The sequence below is a fragment of the Lacerta agilis genome, chromosome 3, assembly GCF_009819535.1.
Source record: "Lacerta agilis isolate rLacAgi1 chromosome 3, rLacAgi1.pri, whole genome shotgun sequence".
Taxonomy (NCBI): domain Eukaryota; kingdom Metazoa; phylum Chordata; class Lepidosauria; order Squamata; family Lacertidae; genus Lacerta; species Lacerta agilis.
The window spans coordinates 110700831-110719096 of record NC_046314.1 but is presented as its reverse complement, the minus strand read 5'-3'; the positions used below and the strand labels follow the sequence as shown (position 1 = coordinate 110719096).

General features: G+C 41.9%; 1 protein-coding gene across 2 annotated transcripts in view; it reads left to right on the top strand.

The window, feature by feature from the left end:
- USP34 (ubiquitin specific peptidase 34) overlaps nucleotides 1-18266 on the top strand; it is a 103747-nt gene that overhangs the window by 56808 nt on the left and 28673 nt on the right. For both annotated transcript variants that reach the window (XM_033145143.1, XM_033145144.1), the window contains 19 exons: nucleotides 309-518; nucleotides 898-1023; nucleotides 2207-2329; nucleotides 2422-2505; nucleotides 2935-3021; nucleotides 3298-3498; nucleotides 4117-4199; nucleotides 5366-5406; nucleotides 7033-7157; nucleotides 8178-8330; nucleotides 9093-9197; nucleotides 10340-10395; nucleotides 10488-10608; nucleotides 10812-10995; nucleotides 13176-13339; nucleotides 14116-14181; nucleotides 16866-17012; nucleotides 17128-17184; nucleotides 17313-17390. In XM_033145143.1, the coding sequence (XP_033001034.1) occupies nucleotides 309-518; nucleotides 898-1023; nucleotides 2207-2329; nucleotides 2422-2505; nucleotides 2935-3021; nucleotides 3298-3498; nucleotides 4117-4199; nucleotides 5366-5406; nucleotides 7033-7157; nucleotides 8178-8330; nucleotides 9093-9197; nucleotides 10340-10395; nucleotides 10488-10608; nucleotides 10812-10995; nucleotides 13176-13339; nucleotides 14116-14181; nucleotides 16866-17012; nucleotides 17128-17184; nucleotides 17313-17390 (2211 nt within the window). The remainder of the gene's footprint in view (nucleotides 1-308; nucleotides 519-897; nucleotides 1024-2206; nucleotides 2330-2421; nucleotides 2506-2934; nucleotides 3022-3297; nucleotides 3499-4116; nucleotides 4200-5365; nucleotides 5407-7032; nucleotides 7158-8177; nucleotides 8331-9092; nucleotides 9198-10339; nucleotides 10396-10487; nucleotides 10609-10811; nucleotides 10996-13175; nucleotides 13340-14115; nucleotides 14182-16865; nucleotides 17013-17127; nucleotides 17185-17312; nucleotides 17391-18266) is intronic.

Genomic DNA, 18266 nt, shown 5'->3' with positions numbered 1-18266 from the left:
AACACTTTCCATTGTTTCTTCTCTTGTGGCTGTATTGTTCTTTACAGTACCGCTTTAAAGATCATTGCCATTAAGGACTCTCTCTGGCATACGGACTTGTTCCTTGCCAGGTGACTGTTTTGTGCATTTCGTCTTCAGCTACAAGAGCAGACTTTTGGCCAGCATTTGATAGTGTGCTTGAAACCGCTTCGTGCACATTGCTGATGGGGTGGGTGGGATGCCAGTTGTCTTCGAAAAGCTGCCTTACGCACATGTTGATTACAGTACATGCTTCTTCTTACAAATAAATCCCTATTTGTTATTCCAAGATGGTGTTTGTGTCCTTGGGAGCTCCACGGAGAGAGCGAAAGGGAGAAGGTGTTCAGCTTCCCGCATCCTGCTTACCACCTCCTCAGAAGGACAACATTCCGATGCTCTTACTCCTGCAAGAACCTCATCTTACCACCCTGTTCGATTTGCTGGAGATGCTTGCCTCCTTTAAACCTCCTCCTGCTGAAGTGGCGATGGAAGATAGCGAGGTAACTTTAATCAAATTCTTATGGACTATGGGCTGTGCCTACTTGCTACACTCATCAACCCCCCTGACATTCTCCCCACATTAACCTCCCCACCCCATGCAACACTTAAGCTCCCTATTCACCTCCCCAACCCCATTTTTGAAGCCGCATTTTCATTCAGTAACCTTGGCTTTGCACCTGTTTTCACCTTCATCCATGCCTCCTCTCCTTTTTTTTTTGCAACCCCCTTTGCACCCCCATTTTCACCACCTTCTTTTCCTCCATCCTACTCCTTACTTTTCTTTACTTTTCTACATTTTTGGTTGTAAATATCATGTGTTTCAGTTAGGTTGAATTAATTATTGACTTAATGTGAGGCATTTTGTATGCTTGTTCACAGAGTGTAAAATGTGAAGAACTTCATCTTCATGCAGAAAATCTGTCCAGGCGAGTTTGGGAGTTGTTGATGCTTCTGCCTACATGTCCCAATATGCTTCAGGCATTTCAAAATATTTCTGATGAACAGGTGAGTGAAGAATCACTCCTTACAGATTTGCATCTGTCAACACATGAGGCTGGTAGCCTCTTGTGGCGTCTTCATTCATTCTGTTTTTGGTGGCATTTTGGTGTCACGTGTTCCAGTGCCCATGACGGTTGGTGTGCCATCTCTGGCAATGCCAGTTAGGAATGGTATTGGCATGAAAAGTATCAGAAGCATGTCTAGGAGAGTGTTGGCTTTGTTGACGTGTTCACAGCTGCTCAAGTGTAAATTCATTTGAATTGGCATGTTCATTCATTTGAATTGGCATGTTTATTCATTCATGCTGTGGCATCAGGTACCTGCATGGTAGTGCACCAGAGATTCCTGTTGCGCTTACATGGTATCATGCATGGTGAATTCTTCTGACCCAGATATTAACACTATAAATGCCAGAAGTGCAAGAGCATTCACAAATGTGTACAAGCCAAAGCTGCTTGGAGTTTTGAAGCTTAGTGAAATTGTACTAGAAAGGCTATAGGAAACGATGGCTGAGTGCTCTTATTGATCCACTGACAATACATCCTGGTATAGCAGGTGGAGGCAGTTTTACGTTTTGGTGGTTGTGCTGATTTATTATAGCAACACTTGCACCCAGCTGTACATACCTCTCTCTGAGTTACTGTAAAAGCTCCGTATTTTCTTACCTTTCAGCCACCATGTGAGAGCATATTTGAAAGTTGTTCTCTATGGCTGTGATCTAATGTATGTGTGTGGGGGGGGGGGGGAGAACCCTGGACATAGTGGAGTATTTCTTTGAAGTTTTCCCTGCAACACCACAAAAGACACAAGCTATGTTTCAGTTTAAATTTTTTTTAAAAAAAATGTAAACTGAAAACAGGTTGCTTCTTCTGTAGAAACCACAAAGAAACTACCACTGCTTTGAGGTTTTGTTTAGATTTAAAAAAAAATAATATCAAGCAGTATATACATTTTATGGAATAAATTCCAGCATTTTGGCTTTGGCTTCAGGGTCAAACAACCAGAACCCACCAGCACTCCCCAAACCACAACCCAAGAACCTTTGTTTCATGTTGTCTACCTCAGTAGTTCTCAGTCTGAATAGTTAATAAACCTTATATCCAAATTATTGTTCATCGTTTCTAACCTGGTGTGCTGGTGTTGCTTATTTCTTCACTTACAAGTTATACTTTTCTTTCTTTTTAAAAAGGGTAATGATGGGTTCAACTGGAAAGATCTTTTGAGAATAAAAAGTGCCCATAAACTTTTGTATGCCCTTGAAATAATTGAAGCTCTTGGAAAACCCAACAGAAGAATAAGGCGAGAATCCACGGTAGTGTCATTCTTTTTCCTATGCATAGCATGAAGTGCCTTTTATAATGTGTGTATTTTTTTTAATACTAATATTCTTGTCATTAACTTTAGGGAAGTTACAGTGATCTGTATCCAGATTCTGATGACTCGAGTGAAGATCAAATAGAAAACAGTAAAAACACATGGAGCTGCAAGGTTTGATACTACTATTGAAAGCTATTCCAGTGATTGCATGTATAATCTTTATTCTGTTGATGTTAGTGTGACATTTCAGAACTTGCATAAGTGAAGGCACAATTTTAAGAGAAAGGTCTTGCTTGCTGCAAACAAGCATTTTGCTTGCTGAAAACGTGATGTGAAAGTATTATGTGAATGATCCTATCAGTGGGGGATTTTACAAATTAACAGAGAATAAGGTAGTAGAACAAGATAGCAGAGATCCTGGAATGCTTCTATTTTAGACAGCAAATGTGGGATTGCATTTTTGAAAGCATGTAAAACCAAAAGGAAACATGAATTCTTTTTCTTGATTCAATAAAAAGTTGCTCAGTAATGTACAGAAAGTACCAAAGTTGTTTTGGGTTTTCATTAGCTCTTACTGCTACTTTTTTATTCTGCTTGTAGTTCGTTGCTTCTGGAGGGCTTCAGCAGCTCCTGGAAATCTTTAATTCTGGGATTCTGGAGCCTAAAGAGCAGGAATCATGGACTGTGGTAGGTGGTGTGCCTGATTCTTAATCATAAAATGGGTTACCATTGCATAGGCGTGCTGTTGGAAGCTTGTGTGTCAGTCGTTTTCTGCCTATGGAGTACATTTTCAGAGTCCTTTTCAGAAGCTCTCGGGACTTTATGAACTGCAGTGCATATAGGACTCTTTGAGCTGTGGGAATTTCTACAGTGTTCCTATAGCATTGCTTTTAAAATGTCCTGCTGTTTGCTGAACAAATTGCAAAGGAAAGCCAAGCTAATCCAAGCTTTTCTTATTTGCAGTGGCTACTGGACTGCCTTGCGTGCTTGCTGAAGTTGATATGCCAGTTTGCAGTAGATCCTTCTGATCTGGATTTGGCTTATCACGATGTCTTTGCCTGGTCTGGAGTAGCAGAGAGCCACAGGAAAAGAACTTGGCCAGGGAAATCACGCAAGACTACGGGAGACCACACAAAGGGCCTGCATATACCTCGCTTGACAGAGGTGAGAAATGAACAGTGCATCTTCAAGGAATTTCAACATAAACTTTTTTTAACTTGGCTTATCCCGATGCATACTGGTTCTTTCAGTCTTGGATTCTTCAGCTATGTGGCTTCCATTCCCAAGACTTAAGAAAGACATTGTGTGCATGCAGACACAGGCATACAGGCAGAGTCCACTTGTTTGTAGACTGCATACCTAGAGAATAAAAGAGAGTGATTTTTGTTAGTACTTCAATGCAGTCTAAAATCCCTCCCCGCAAAACATTTTCCTTCCTTGTCACTACCCAGCAGTCCAAATACTATGGTTTCTCCCACTCTTTGCGTGCAAAAGATCCCTAGCATCTCCTGTAAATAAATAAACCAACCAACAAAAAAGGGCAATGCGGCATGTGATGGCTATCCAACTGCCAGTCAGAGTAGAAAACACTTTCTTAAGACATAGGAAATTTGAATGTACTTGGATGGCTGGCTGAAGTTCAGGGTATCTTGCTTATCACTCCAGTACATAGAGCCAGCACATTTATTTTTCTGATTTGATTTAAACTAAGCATAACAAATATGTTACATTTTAAGACAGCAGTTGCATTAACTGTTTTCTTTTCGCTTCAATTTTTTAAAGGTATTTCTTGTACTTGTCCAGGGAACCAGTTTGATACAGCGACTTATGTGTGTTGCCTATACATATGACAACCTGGCGCCTAGGTACAATAACCTTTTTTTAATATCTTTGGTAAGATTTATAGTATACATATTTGCATTAAAGCGTCATACTGATTTCCCAGTTTCAGAAAGGATTATGAAGTTACAAATAGACGAAGCTATTTAGGTTCTCTTTAAAGCGTCTTTTTAGTTCAGTATTTTGCAAACTTGAGCTGCAAACCAGCCCTCAAGAGCTGAAGGAAAAGTGAGCAACTGCACATGCTCCCTTGGTTGTTACTTGGTGCCCAAAGGCTGGCCAAAGAAGACCCGATTATGGCCCAGAGGCCTTGAGAGATTGAAAGAAGGTTGTTAGGTTAGCCCAGAGCTGCCCAATTAGCCACCATTCTGCATTGGTGTTTGGCATCATTCTGGTTGCTGAAGACACTTGGTTTGGCTTTTCTATTTGCCTTGATCCTTGTTGGTGTGAGTCCTGACAGTTCCCACAGCCCTCATTGCTGGCACAGGATGCAGCAGGTCTGCAATTTTTCAGACATGCTAAATATATTTCTCCACAGAGAAGTAAGCTGACCTCAAGGGAGTTACAGCCCACACCAAGTTAGGAATCTGCCTGTCATGAGTATTTCTGAGTATCTCAGGGGGCCTAAATCAGGTCTGTTCCCAGCAGCCGTTCCTAACTTGCCGCAAGGTGCCACACAGTGTGACCTCTCTGCTTTGCCCTTGGATTATGCCCCCTTCCCCCTCATTTAATGTTAGAAATACTACGGCATTTAAAACAAAATAAAAAATAAAAAAAATTCCTTCCACTAGCACCTTAGAGACCAACTAGTCTCTAAGGTGCTGCTGGAAGGAAATTTTTATTATTATTTTGTTTTGACTATGGCAGACCAACACGGCTACCTACCTGTAACTATGGCATTTAAGTTAGTTCCTGGATTTGTATAGTTATGAAAAATTCCGCATTTTTGTTTGTTCTCTGTTAGTCTCATTGCACAAAGCATCCTGGGGGGAAAATAGGAGCAGAGCACAAAACCCTCCATATTAAACTGTATTTTAATATTTTGGTAATCCACTGACAACAAATGAGTAATATTTTGAGGAGTGAAATGAAACATCACTTTTCATTGCTTTGTTTCTGCGGAAGGCTTAAAAAAAAAAAAACCGAGAGTTTTGTACCAAGATCTTATTGACTTGATTTTCTTCCTATACAGGGTATTGAAAGCTCAAGCTGATCATAGGTCAAGACATGAAGGTTAGTGAATAAATGAAGACAGGAAGGTTACTAAACCCTTAACAACTTCGTTCCTGAAAATCTTTTTTCCTGATTCGTAGCTAATTGTATATGTCATGTCATCATGAGTAATGGATTTCAGACAAGATTTCCCCATGCAGTAGAGGTGGCCAACAAACCTTTGCTATGGAGAGCATTTATTAGACTTGAGCAGTGAAGCTGCTGTGTTGAAGTATTTATTTTTGCTGTTCAGAGCACTTTCCAGTTTATTTTATTTAAACATTTCCCCCCCTTTGCTCTTTAACCTAAAAAGAAGCCCAGAACAGCTTATAAAATCAGTATGTAATACAGTAACTGCCCTCAGGCTTGTAATCTAAAAGCCATGTCACTTCTCAAGGCAAACTTAGTTCTGGTTTCTAACCTACATGGAAAGGAGTGGAAGGGGGAAATTAATTTGAAAGCAAAGCTCACAGAATAGAGCATTATGCACCATTAGGAAATTTAAAAGATGGAGATTATCCAGGAGTGGACTGCTCCTCCCACTTGGTTTAGTGTCAGGGTTGTTCATGTGACTTCATGCTAGTCTGGAGTGTTCTGCAGTTCCAGACCTTCCAGCTTTGAAGCAACAGCAAAATTGAGGGGTGGGTGTGTGTGTGTGTTTTCATGTTGCATGGACAAGCAGCTGACCACAACATTTTTCTTTCCCTCGCTTTGGATAGTGAGCTAGGAATGGTAGGGTGTCAGAGCCATCTTTGTTCACCTGATAGTTTGTCTGACCTGACAAGGGCTACTGCTATATGTTTTCTCTATGCTCTGTGGAGGAGAAAACAACAATTGGCTCCAAAGAGGCTTGGAAAGAACTCCTAGGCTAGTTCCATCAAGAAGGCACGAATACCTCATTTTTGTGAAGGCCAGCCTTGCAGCTCAGATGTGAACATAGGTGTCATGCTGAGTTTCAATTTACTGTGATGAATAAGATTGTATATATAGCCGAGGGAGCTGTTCTTAGTATTCCTGTGGTATAAGGATTGGCAAAAGCTGTGACAACACACTTCAGGGTTTTTGTTTGTACTTTTGGGTTTCATCACTTTGGGAGCTGGCTTTCTTGGAAGAAAGGGGAAAATACACACCAAGCTTTGGTCCATGTGTTTGCAGTTAGCAAGTGTCATATGTCTTATCAGGCCTTCTATTAGCTTAATGCCTCTTTCTTTTTCTTGGTTTTGTGCCCTACCCTTTTACCATGCTTGACCATCTAAGCAAAATCTTCATTCTCAGCATAGTGCAATGAGAACACCCAAGGATGGGTTGCCTCCTCCTACCCAGGGCAGGCAGAGACACATGACAAATATTGTATACAGGAGCTCTGTTTCAGAGGACTTCACCTTTCTTATTTTTCCCTTTGGCAGGCTAGTGTTCTGGAAAATAAATAATAGGAATATATGGGCAAGCACACCTCGTTAAAAGCAGAATTGTATCTTGCTGACCCATAAAAGCTTATGCAATGCGTGTTAATCTGGATTTAGTATATCGGAAATAAGATGCTGTGATTGTTCTTATATATTGAGAGTAGATCTTAGCCTTTAAATAAATGAAATGGCATTGTATGTGTGTGATGTATGGTGATTGTATGTGGTTCTTCCTTTTTAGTTACTCACTATTCAATGTGGCTCTTAGTGAGCTGGGCTCACTGCTGCTCTTTGGTGAAATCCAGCCTAGCAGACAGTGATAATTTACAAGACTGGCTAAAGAAACTCACCCTTCTCATTCCTGAGGTAAGCCTAAGGGGTGGGGAAACATAATTCTAGTTAAATTAACAAACCTTTGAGCCAAATTCAGTTGAAAGGTCTTAGCTTCATATATCTCATTTGCTTTCTTAATTAACAACACATTCTTAGGCATATCCACTCAAAGGGTTGTAGCCATGTAAGTCATGCTCAGAGTTGACCCACTGACTGGACTAACTTTAAGTCCATTGATTTCATTGGGCCTACTTTGCTTATGACTTGGTTGGGGAGAACTCAGAAGTGAAATCTGCTGAGTTTAATAAAACTTTCTCTGGGATTAGTATGTATAGGATTGTCGCCTAAGCCTGTTGAATGCCCTCATTGTGCATCTAGCGTATAAAGTAGCCATTCTCTTCAGCTTTCAGAACCAAGGTTGCAAATTGATTTTCAGTATAAATTGCTCCATTTGCATGTTTCTTTTTTGTAGTTGTTTTTTAAGTGTATTTTTATTGGAGATTTTCTTTGTTTACAGAAGTATGTGCAATGTTTCTTTTTTCCAAGTAACATTTTTTACAGATCAGTTTCATTTGTTGAGACATTAGGAAGAAAGGGGGGAAAGAGGTGGAGGGGGGAAAGGTGAGTGGGGGTGGGGTCGGGTGGGGGTGTTTCTATTTTACTTAATATATATGTGGGGTTTTGTGTCAGCGTCACTTGTGCAGGTTCTCTGCTGTTCACTTGTGTTCCTTTGGTGGTGAGAGAGGTTGGGGTTGGTCTAGGGTGTGGTTGTTCATTTGTGATTGACTGTGGTGAGCTTTGTTTTCATGTGTGAGTGGAGTGGGTGGGTGTTTTGGATCAGGTTAGCATGATTCTTTATCTCTCAGAACTTGGTTGGAAGCCTTGGGTTTTTCCCTCATCTATAAAACTAGCACTAGTGACGAGTTTCAGAATGCCAGCAACTAACAGACATGTTGAAGGTAGTTTCCATAAGTATGCTAGAGGCAAAGAGGGTTAAAAAAAATGTTTTCCTTTGAATTGGTTCCAATTTATGGCATTCTCTTTTCATTTCAGACTGCAGTTCGTCACGAGTCCTGCAATGGCCTGTATAAATTATCGCTGTCAGGTTTGGATGGGGGAGACTCAATAAACAGATCTTTTCTGCTACTGGCTGCTTCAACGTTGCTCAAGTTTCTTCCTGATGCTCAGGCGTTAAAGCCTATCAAGGTAAAACAACAACAACACGAGCAAACAAACAAACAAACAAACAAACAAGAAACCTAGCAGCTTCATTTGTATGGTATTTGCATTGTGTAGCAAATAAAAACACATTTCTCCCAATTAGATTGATCCACAGTTCTCAGATTTTTGAGTCCAGCCTCCCTAAGGGGGGGAGCAGCAATTGCTAGAGCAAGAGCAATCTTTTCTCTGCCTACTTCCCCCAAGTCCCGATGGTTTGTGCATTTTGATTAGATCAGCAGTTAAAAAGACTGCATGTCTTGCTGGTTTTCCGCAATTTGTAACATTTACTTGTGGACCTACACGTAGCTCTGTAAGATCAGTTCTGTTCTACCTTCCTTCCCATATGCTGTTACTGTCTATCCTGCCAGTGGATGTTACTGCCAGGTTTATAATGTCAGGTGTGGATGCAGTCAGTTTCAGCTTGACATGCCCCTCCTCCCCTTCCACCCCTCTGCTTATATGCTGCTATGTGTATGCTGCTGTAAACTTTTTACGGTTATTAGCCCTAGAATAGATGGGTCATAATTATAAAACTAAGGTTGTTTTGTTGGCATGGCTTACGTAAGCACCGATTCCCGATTTGTATTAGTAAAAGTAAAACAATTTCTCAATTGTTTACCTTTTGGCATTCCAGACCAATAGATCAAGTAATAGTCACCATCTAGTTTTGACCTTTCATCATATTCAGTGTGGGGTTTTTTTGGATCCAAATAGATAAAACAAAGCAAAAACTTTTTATTTCCTCAGATTGAAGATTATGAAGAAGAACCTATCTTACAGTCTGGCTGTAAGGAATATTTCTGGTTGCTGTGCAAACTAATAGATAATATACATGTAAAAGATGCTAGTCAGGTAGGTACAGTTGGTTTTATATTAAAGAATCCCCCACCACCAATTGCTCCCTGCAACCTTGCTCCTTAGAAACTGAGGCAGGTTTGACTATACAGTCATACCTCTGGTTACGTCCGCTGCGGGTTGCGTTTTTTCGCGTTACGAACGCGGCAAACCTGGAAGTGTTTATTTCCGGGTTCCGTCGCACGCACAGAACCGTTCTGCGTGGTCTGCGCATGCACAGAAGCGTTCTGCGCAGGTCACACATGCGCAGAAGCACAATATCACTTTCCGGGGTGCAAACGGCACCCCGGAATGGATCGTGTCCGCAACCCGAGGTACCACTGTACTCGGAGGATGGGTTAAGAAGCCTTAAGAACTGAAAAATGCAATCCTTGTAGCTGTTCTGTTGACCCATTCCTACGCACATTCAGACAAAAATGGCTTTCTTCAGGAGCCTGAATGGGACCTGTCTATATATACAACGCACACAAGGCCAGTGAGTTTGGCTTTTTAGTTCAGACAAACAAAACTTGCTACTTTTCTTCTCATCCATGCCAGCTTAAGACAGATAAGGCTCTCCACTGTTGGTTTGCAACCAAGCAGGATTCAACTGTGTTTGTCAGAGCTGATCAGTGCTTGAGCACAGCCAATTGGATAAGTATCGGAGGAAAAAAAGGCTTACCTAACACTTACTTAAGAAAATGCTTGGCGAACGTCAGCATGACTAGTTTCTCCAGTCCAAAAGAGCTTTAGGCTTGGTTTTCTTACACAACAGCTCCCTGTGCCAGACAGCAGACCTCTGTTGCATGAAAGGAATTTCAAAAGCTTGTCATACTGTTTTGGAGGCCTGCTGGTCAAAGGAAGAATTTCTGAATTTCCACTAGGCTTGCCCAGGAAAATGGGTGCACCTGATTTATTTATTTATTTCATAAAATTTATACACTGCTTAATTGTAGGGAGAAAAAAACCCTCAAAGCAGTTTAGCAAAAAAAATGAAAAAATTGAATACTACCCTATAACTTTATTTTCAAAGGAGAAAATCCTTTTCTTTGTACAAGAGTGAGACTAAAATTGCACACAGTACCTTTTTATTGCATAACCCAACCAGTATATTCCACCAATTTATTTATATTTACATCTACATTTTTCTCTCTCTTTAGACCACATTGCTTGATTTAGATGCCTTAGCAAGACATTTGGCAGATTGCATTCGAAGGTAAGCTTTAAATTTGCTTGTTCACTTTTGGGCGTATTTTCAGTAGCAGAGTATTTGTTTTAGCTGACAGACACTCAATTTGCATTTTACAGCAGAGAAATCCTTGACCATCAAGATGGCAACATAGAAGATGATGGCCTTACAGGTCTGCTCCGCCTGGCAACAAGCGTTGTCAAACACAAACCGCCTTTTAAATTCTCCCGAGAAGGGCAGGTAAGAACTCGACCTGCTCTCCCACCACATTTTGTTCAGAACCTTGGACGCAAACCAGAGACAGTTATGCTTTTTAAAGGGAAATTTTCACCGTAAGCCCAGTTTATTTCATGAAACTTCTGCATGCCTGACTTTCTCTGTAGAGCACCACACAAAATTGCCATTAATATAACCTTAGCTGTTATACTTCTCTCATATTGCAGGAGTTCCTGAGAGACATCTTCAATCTTCTGTTCTTGCTGCCAAGCCTAAAAGACCGTCAACAGCCGAAGTGCAAGTCTCATTCTTCAAGGGCTGCTGCTTATGACCTGTTGGTAGAAATGGTAAAAGGTTCCGTAGAGAACTACAGGCTGCTCCACAACTGGGTTATGGCACAGCACATGCAGTGTAAGGATATTTTGTTAGTTTCTCAGCATTTGAGGATGAGCAGGGTGTTTTCATTGTCTTTGCTTGCCTTAGAATTTTTGGATGTTTATTGAAAAAATGAGGTGCCCTTTTTGCTCACCCCTTGCGAGAAGCCTTTCCTTCCTTGACAAGCAAGAATCTGTTTGCTTTTGCTTTTTAAGGAGAGATCTTCGCTGCTGCCATTTTCTGGCCAAACTGAGAAAATGCTGGCGTTTCTTGCTTGTTCTCCGGTTCCATGTTCAGTATTAATCAGCGAAAGTAGAACAGTGCCAGCATCCATTTGGCTTTCATTTCAGTGCCTTCTTTTGGCTCAGTAAATGGATCTGAACACAAGAAGAGCCTGCAAGATCGGGCCAGCGGTACATCTGGTCCAGCATCCTGTTCTCGCAGTGGCCAACCAGATGCCTGTGGGGAAACCCTCAAGTGTGACCAGAGCACAAGAGCTCTCCCCCCCCCCTGTAGTTTCCAGCAACTGCCTGCAGAAGCATTACTGCCTCTGACCATGGAGGCAGAGCATAGCCATTGTGGCTAGTACCCATGGATAGCCTTGTCCTCTGTGAATTTGTCTAGTCTTTCAAAGCCATCTAAATTGGCACCCATCGTTGTCTCCTACGGGAGCAAGTTCCATTGTTTAAATGTGCTACACGAAGAACTACTTACTTTTATGTGTCCTGAATTTTCCCAACATTCAGCTTAACTAACATCAAATGTATAACACATTAACATAAAATCAGACAATCAGTTCAAATACATCCTAAAATCAAATCGGGATCAGAATAAAATCCAATCAGATGGCAACCTGCAGATTAGGGTTGGGACCTTAAATGCTCACCAGGCGCAACTGTTTGTGCTGAACTTATATGGGCCTGTGAGAGAAATTGGGAGGCCACTTTCATGCAAGTTCTTATGAAAGGGGAGGGAGAGTCAGACTGAACCCTGACCAAAGGCCTGGCGGAACAGCTCCACCTTGCAGGCCCTGCGGAAATATGCTAAATCCCACAGGGCCCTGGTCTCTTGTGAGAGAGCGTTCCACCACGTCGGGGCCACAGCCGAAAAGGCCTTGGCCCTGATCGAGGCCAGTCTAATCTCCTTGAGGCTTGGGACCTCCAAAATGTTATTATTTGTGGACTGTAAGGTCCTCTGTGGAGCATACCAGGAGAGGCGGTCCCATAGGTACGAGGTTCCTAGGCCATTCATTGGATGTCCACAAGTGTTGACGAGAGAGCAGGGGGAAACATGTTTCTATCCACTTTTTCCATGGCATGCACAATCGTATAACCTTCTGTCCTCCAGACTAAAGTCTCAAATACTGCAACCTGTCTTCATAGGGGACTTGCTGCACCCCCTTCACCATTTTGCTTGCCCTTTTCTGAGCCTTTTCCAACACAACAACATCTTTTTCAAGTTGTGGCGGCTGGAACTGTACACAGTATTCCACTGATGGGTAGTTGCCAGCATATAACATTGGGTTCACCCCTCCAGCAAGTTGATCCCTACTGGCATTTATAGCTGCGTGCACTGAAAGGTTCATATTAGTGTTGCAAAGAAGCAGAGTGCTCATAGTCATGCCACACAAACTGGAGCTGTTTGCTTTTCAGAAGAGGATAGACCTGCCTGTGGAACTGCCCTCCTTTTCTTTCCAGGAAACGAGCTAGGTATAGCCTTCATACGCTGCCTTCAGAACGTTATCTTTTATTTCCTACTTTAAAGAGGGGAGCTGGTTCCAGAGGCAGTGCGGAAGTGGTGTGTGAGTGCTGAATTTCTGCACAATGCAGAAATGCGGTGCCTTGGGCAGCTTTCACAATGCAGTGGTACTTGGTTTTTTAACATAATCTGTTCTGGAAGACCATTCGACTCCTGAAACGTTCGAAAACAGAAGCCGTTACTTACGGAAAACTCAATACAGAAGCCACATGGCACATTCGATTTCTGAAAAGCCTTTGAAAACCGAAGCAGTTACTTCTGGGTTTTCGGCGTTCGTAAACCGAAACGTTTGACTTCCGAGACGTTCGAAAATCAAGGTACCACTGTATAAACCCAAACATAGTTTGGTTAGGAGAAGAGACAATCAGAGTTCACTGGTGGCCATTCTAACTTGTCACAGATAATACTGGGTTTCAAATAACAGTCTGATTAAGAAATAAAATTGCCATTTCTTCCAGCTTCCCATGCACCTTACAAGTGGGATTATTGGCCGCATGATGATGTCAGAGCTGAGTGCAGGTTTGTGGGTCTAACCAACCTTGGAGCAACGTGTTACTTGGCATCAACTATTCAGCAGCTGTATATGATACCAGAAGCCAGGCAAGCCATCTTCACTGCAAAGGTATGACCTTCCTTGTTCAGCAGGAAGCAAGTTTTCCACTGTAGATGGGGTGGTGTAGTGATTAGGCAAAGAGTTAATTTAGCAACAGTGAATAATAGTCTTAAGCAATATTGCTCAGTGGTGAAATACATGCAGAATGTCGCCCTAGTTAAAGGAATCTCGGGTATCAGTGTTAGAATCATAGAGTTGGAAGAGACCACAAGGGCCATCCAGTCCAACCCCCAGCCAAACAGGAAGGCTCCTGCCTGCCTGAGACCCTGAAGAGTAGCTGCCAATCAGAATAGACTGCAGTGGCATAGATTGACCAATGATATGACTTGCTCATATGCTCAATGTAACATTTACCCCTTTCAACGTCTACTCATCAGAATCCAGCACTGTAGGGTTGGTGCTGACCTCAGTGTAACCAAGTCAGAGGCCAAAGTTGAAGTGGGAGTTTGTTTTCTGAAATTGGTCAACTGCAGAAGGACAGTGTATTATCTTGTGGAAAGAGATAGAGAGAATTCCCATCAATATGCATACATTGATGCAATAAGTCAGTAGATAAACTCCGCCCTCCCCCAGCCTAAAATAAGTAATTCATTTCCCAATTCATGAATACAACTGAATAAATGAAGTCTAGCTTTTCTGGAACGGTTTTAATCCGGCTACATTGTGAAATGCTGTAATCCTACAGTTTTCTCCAACTTTAAATTTAAGAAAAGGGTTTGTTTTCATAACCTACAAACTTCACCAAATAACATTCCTTTTCCCACTCTCACATCTTTTTTAAAAAGTATTCCGAGGATATGAAGCACAAGACCACCCTCTTAGAACTTCAGAAAATGTTTACACATCTAATGGTAAGTTTGGGAAAGTGCTTATGAAAATAAATGCTTAGTTTTGTATTTGATGACCTTAATAGCGGTCTGCTGGTCTATGACTGCATGCTGCGGTGGTGGAGCATAATAGGTTCTTATGTTTTAACTCCAGAGGCATCCATTATGTTGGTGGCATCCATATGATTTGCTCAAGGCAAAGACATGTATCTGAAGTTTTATTTATTATTATTATTTTATTTATTTAATCTGTATACTGCCTTTCATCCAAGGATCACAGGGTTCTTTTTTTAGTCCTCTTCTGGCACTTCCTCCAGTTTCACCCTACCTTCACCCAGGCAGAGGCTGTGCCTCTCTTACAGCTCAGGGCTGTGCATATAGGGCTAAATATATTCTTTCCTTAGTAGTACTGCTGTTTCTGCTACCCTTGTGTGTGTCCTGTACCCGGACAGATGACTTCACTGCAGTTGGAGCTTTCTCAAGCACTAGGAGTTTAAATCATGCCTCATTATTTTTTGCAGCCGAAACAGAAAGCTTTATAATGCTTTGCCCGCAGAGAGTGCAAGCAGGTGTCACGAGTTGGAAAATGCCTCTGAGCAAGCTGGTTTTCCTTCCCTCCTTCTTTATCAAGATGCATAGCTGTCAACTCCCCCCCCCCCTTTTAAGGGAAATTCCCTTATTCCGAATAGGATTCCTCGCAAGAAAAGGGAAACGTTGACAGCTGTGTCAAGACGTACTGCCAAAAAAAATAATTAATTAAGGAATCCCTTCCTACAAGGATAAATCTAAACGCCCTCACAAACATTATTGGAGAGGCTCATTTTGCTCATCTGAATCCTCAGTCTTAATGCCAAATCCAAACATCCCACTTTTTCAAAAGAGCACTTTTCTGAGTTTCCTTAACAAGCATTCTGAGCCACCTGAAACTTGCCCCATCAGTTCTGACCATCTACAGTGGCACCTCCGGTTACGAACTTAATTTGTTCTGGAGGTCCATTCTTAACCCGAAACTGTTCTTAACACGAGGCGTGTTTTTGCTAATGGGGCCTCCCACTGCTGCCTCGCCGCCAGCGCGCAACCTCCACTCGCAGCCCTGGGCAAAGTTCGCAACCAGGAGCATCTACTTCTGGGTTAGCGGAGCTCATTACCTGAAGTGTTTGTAAGGAGGACGGTACGTAACCCGAGGTTCCACTGTATTCTGCCTGCACACAGGCAAAGTTGAGGACTGGCACACCCTCTCAGGTTCAGAAAGCCCCTATTCAGGAAGCCTCCTCCTCTCACACTTTAAGCATGTAAGATTCTGGCTATGTATTTTATGTTATGGCACAGCCCCAATTTTGTGTTATGTGACACCCTCATGGCAGGTATTTTGTGACTGGTATTCACCGTGCTTTCTCAAAATTTCAAATGTGCCCTTTGCCTCAAAAAGCTTGGCAGTATATGAAGAAAATACCCTAAATCATGACCCAAATTTATGGCAGTTAGGTCACCATATGTGGCACTGCACTGCTGGAAAGTTATGATAATAGTACTTCAAATATTCTGAGGTCAGAGTTCCAATCCCATTGCCAAAAAAATACCCATGCATTTGCTTGCCCCTAAATGATGGGATTCATTGAGAAGTCAAGATACGGAGAAAATGATGAGTTTTGAATCGACTCAATATGATGTTGCATCTCACAATTTATTCATAACACGTTTGAGTCTGCCCGGTGTTCTGGTCATGGGATTTCAGCTGTTATAGAAAACATTTCTTAGCTCCCAGAAGAAATGTCCTCCACATTTTGTTGTTGTTGTTGTTCAGTCGTTCATTTGTGTCCGACTCTTCGTGACCCCATGGACCAGAGCACGCCTATCCTTCACTGCCTCTCGCAGTTTGGCCAAACTCATGTTAGTAGCTTTGAGAACACTGTCCAACCATCTCATCCTCTGTCGTCCCCTTCTCCTTGTGCCCTCCTCCACATTATAGTCTGAAATAATATCAAGACAATATCTTGATATTACAAATACAGCATTGTAACCTTAATCCCACCCTGTCCTCTAACACTGGCTGCTGGAATGGAAAGTGTTGACTCTTATGAAACTGCAAGGGGTTTATTTTGGCAAGTTGAAGGGCCGTAGTTCAGTGGCAGAGCATCTGTTTTGCAGACAGAAGATACCAGATTCAATCTCTAGCATTTCTTGGTGGCCTGGGAATGTTCCCTATCTGGAACCCTGAAGGGCTGCTCCCAATCAGTATAAACAACACTGGGCTAATGGCCTCACTCTGTATAAGGCAGCTTCTTAGCTTTCAGAAGGTTAGTTTGAACATGTTCGAAGTTTTGGCCCTATAATAGATCAGTAGCCTTCTGTGCAATCTTAGAGCTGCAGAAATCATAATAGCACCCAAAGATACAGTGGTACCTCAAGTTACATACACTTCAGGTTACGAACTCTGCTAACCCAGAAATAACACTTCAGGTTAAGAACTTTGCTTCAGGATAAGAACAGAAATCGTGCTCTGGAGGCGCAGCGGGAGGCCCCATTAGCTAAAGTGGTGCTTCAGGTTAAGAACAGTTTCAGGTTAAGAACAGACCTCCAGAACGAATTAAGTACTTAACCCAAGGTACCTGTGTATCTGCAATAATTATTGTGTGTCTTCTTACTTTTTAAGATTAAAGATTTAATTGCTTCTTTTGCCTGCTTCTGACTGTCTGTTTTCAACATAGGAAAGTGAATGCAAAGCATACAATCCAAGGCCATTTTGCAAAACCTACACCATGGATAAACAGCCACTTAATACTGGTGAACAAAAAGACATGACTGAATTCTTCACAGATCTAATAACAAAAATTGAAGAAATGTCTCCAGAATTGGTAAGCTGTCAGTAATTATTATTATTTTTAAACCAGGCTTCGGATTTCATTTTATTTTATTCTCCTGACTGAAGTAAATTATTTTTTTGACTGAAATAAATTCATTCATTCACAGAAGAATACGGTGAAAACCTTGTTTGGAGGTGTTATCACAAACAATGTTGTTTCCTTGGTGAGTGGCTGCTTAACTTTGCCTGCCAATTTCCCTCCCCACTCCCCAAACCTAGGCTGTTTTCAAGTAGGAATAATTTCACTAATTCCTGTTAATTCTTTTTTTAAAAAAACACCACTGTCCCTTAGGACTGTGAACATGTCAGCCAGACTGCTGAAGAGTTCTACACGGTGAGATGCCAGGTAGCAGATATGAAGAATATTTATGTAAGTGGTACTGAACCTGCAGTGATTGTAGGCCTTTGTTAAGCAAACATATGAAGCAACTGAATGCAGAATCAATGATCTGTCTAGCCCAGTATTACCTGTTTTGACTGTCAGCAACTCAACCACTGAATAATCTCCCCTCCTTATAATAATATATGGCTAAATTCAGCATTGCACTAAGTCATTCTGTCAGTGCAAGTTCTCTGGCACCTCAGACAGAACAATCCACCCTCTCCTCTTCTTGTGTGATGTTTTGAGGGCTCTATACCACCTTGTCCCCTGAGCTGATTTTGGGGATCACATAGAGGGAGGGTTGCATAAGTGGAAGGACTTCCACTGAGGGGATTCCTTTGTTGAATCCTGCACATAATTTTAACAATTCATGCTGACTAAAAACTAGTGGCCGTTCTCCCTTCTGCTGATGGAACCTGCCAATGAAACGCAGAAATGAAGTTGTGTGTGGTGATGCCCCACCCTGTGCTGTGGGCTCCCCTCAATGTCCAGAGGCTTGCAGGGGAAGGAGAGGAACAGCTGAAAATTCCCTCCCTCCACATTCTGCTGACAAATGTCGGCCATCAGCAGAGGAAGCACCACTGGATATAACCTAGTGCCATAACTGTTAAAATAGTGTCCCAACTATCTCCAGAAAGGTAATATTCTGCATATAGCTGCTGTAGGTTTTGCAGTTGGTGATGATGCCAGAAAGAATAATGCATTATTATCCTTTCTATACCAGCACCTTTGCTAACAGCTTAAATGTGGACTTGGGTTTGTTTGTTTGTTTGTTTGTTTGTTTGTTTTGTTTTACAATGCCTTGCATGAGATACAAGTCCAATCTTAGATTGGGGGACACAGTTGCATTTATTAAAAACAAGT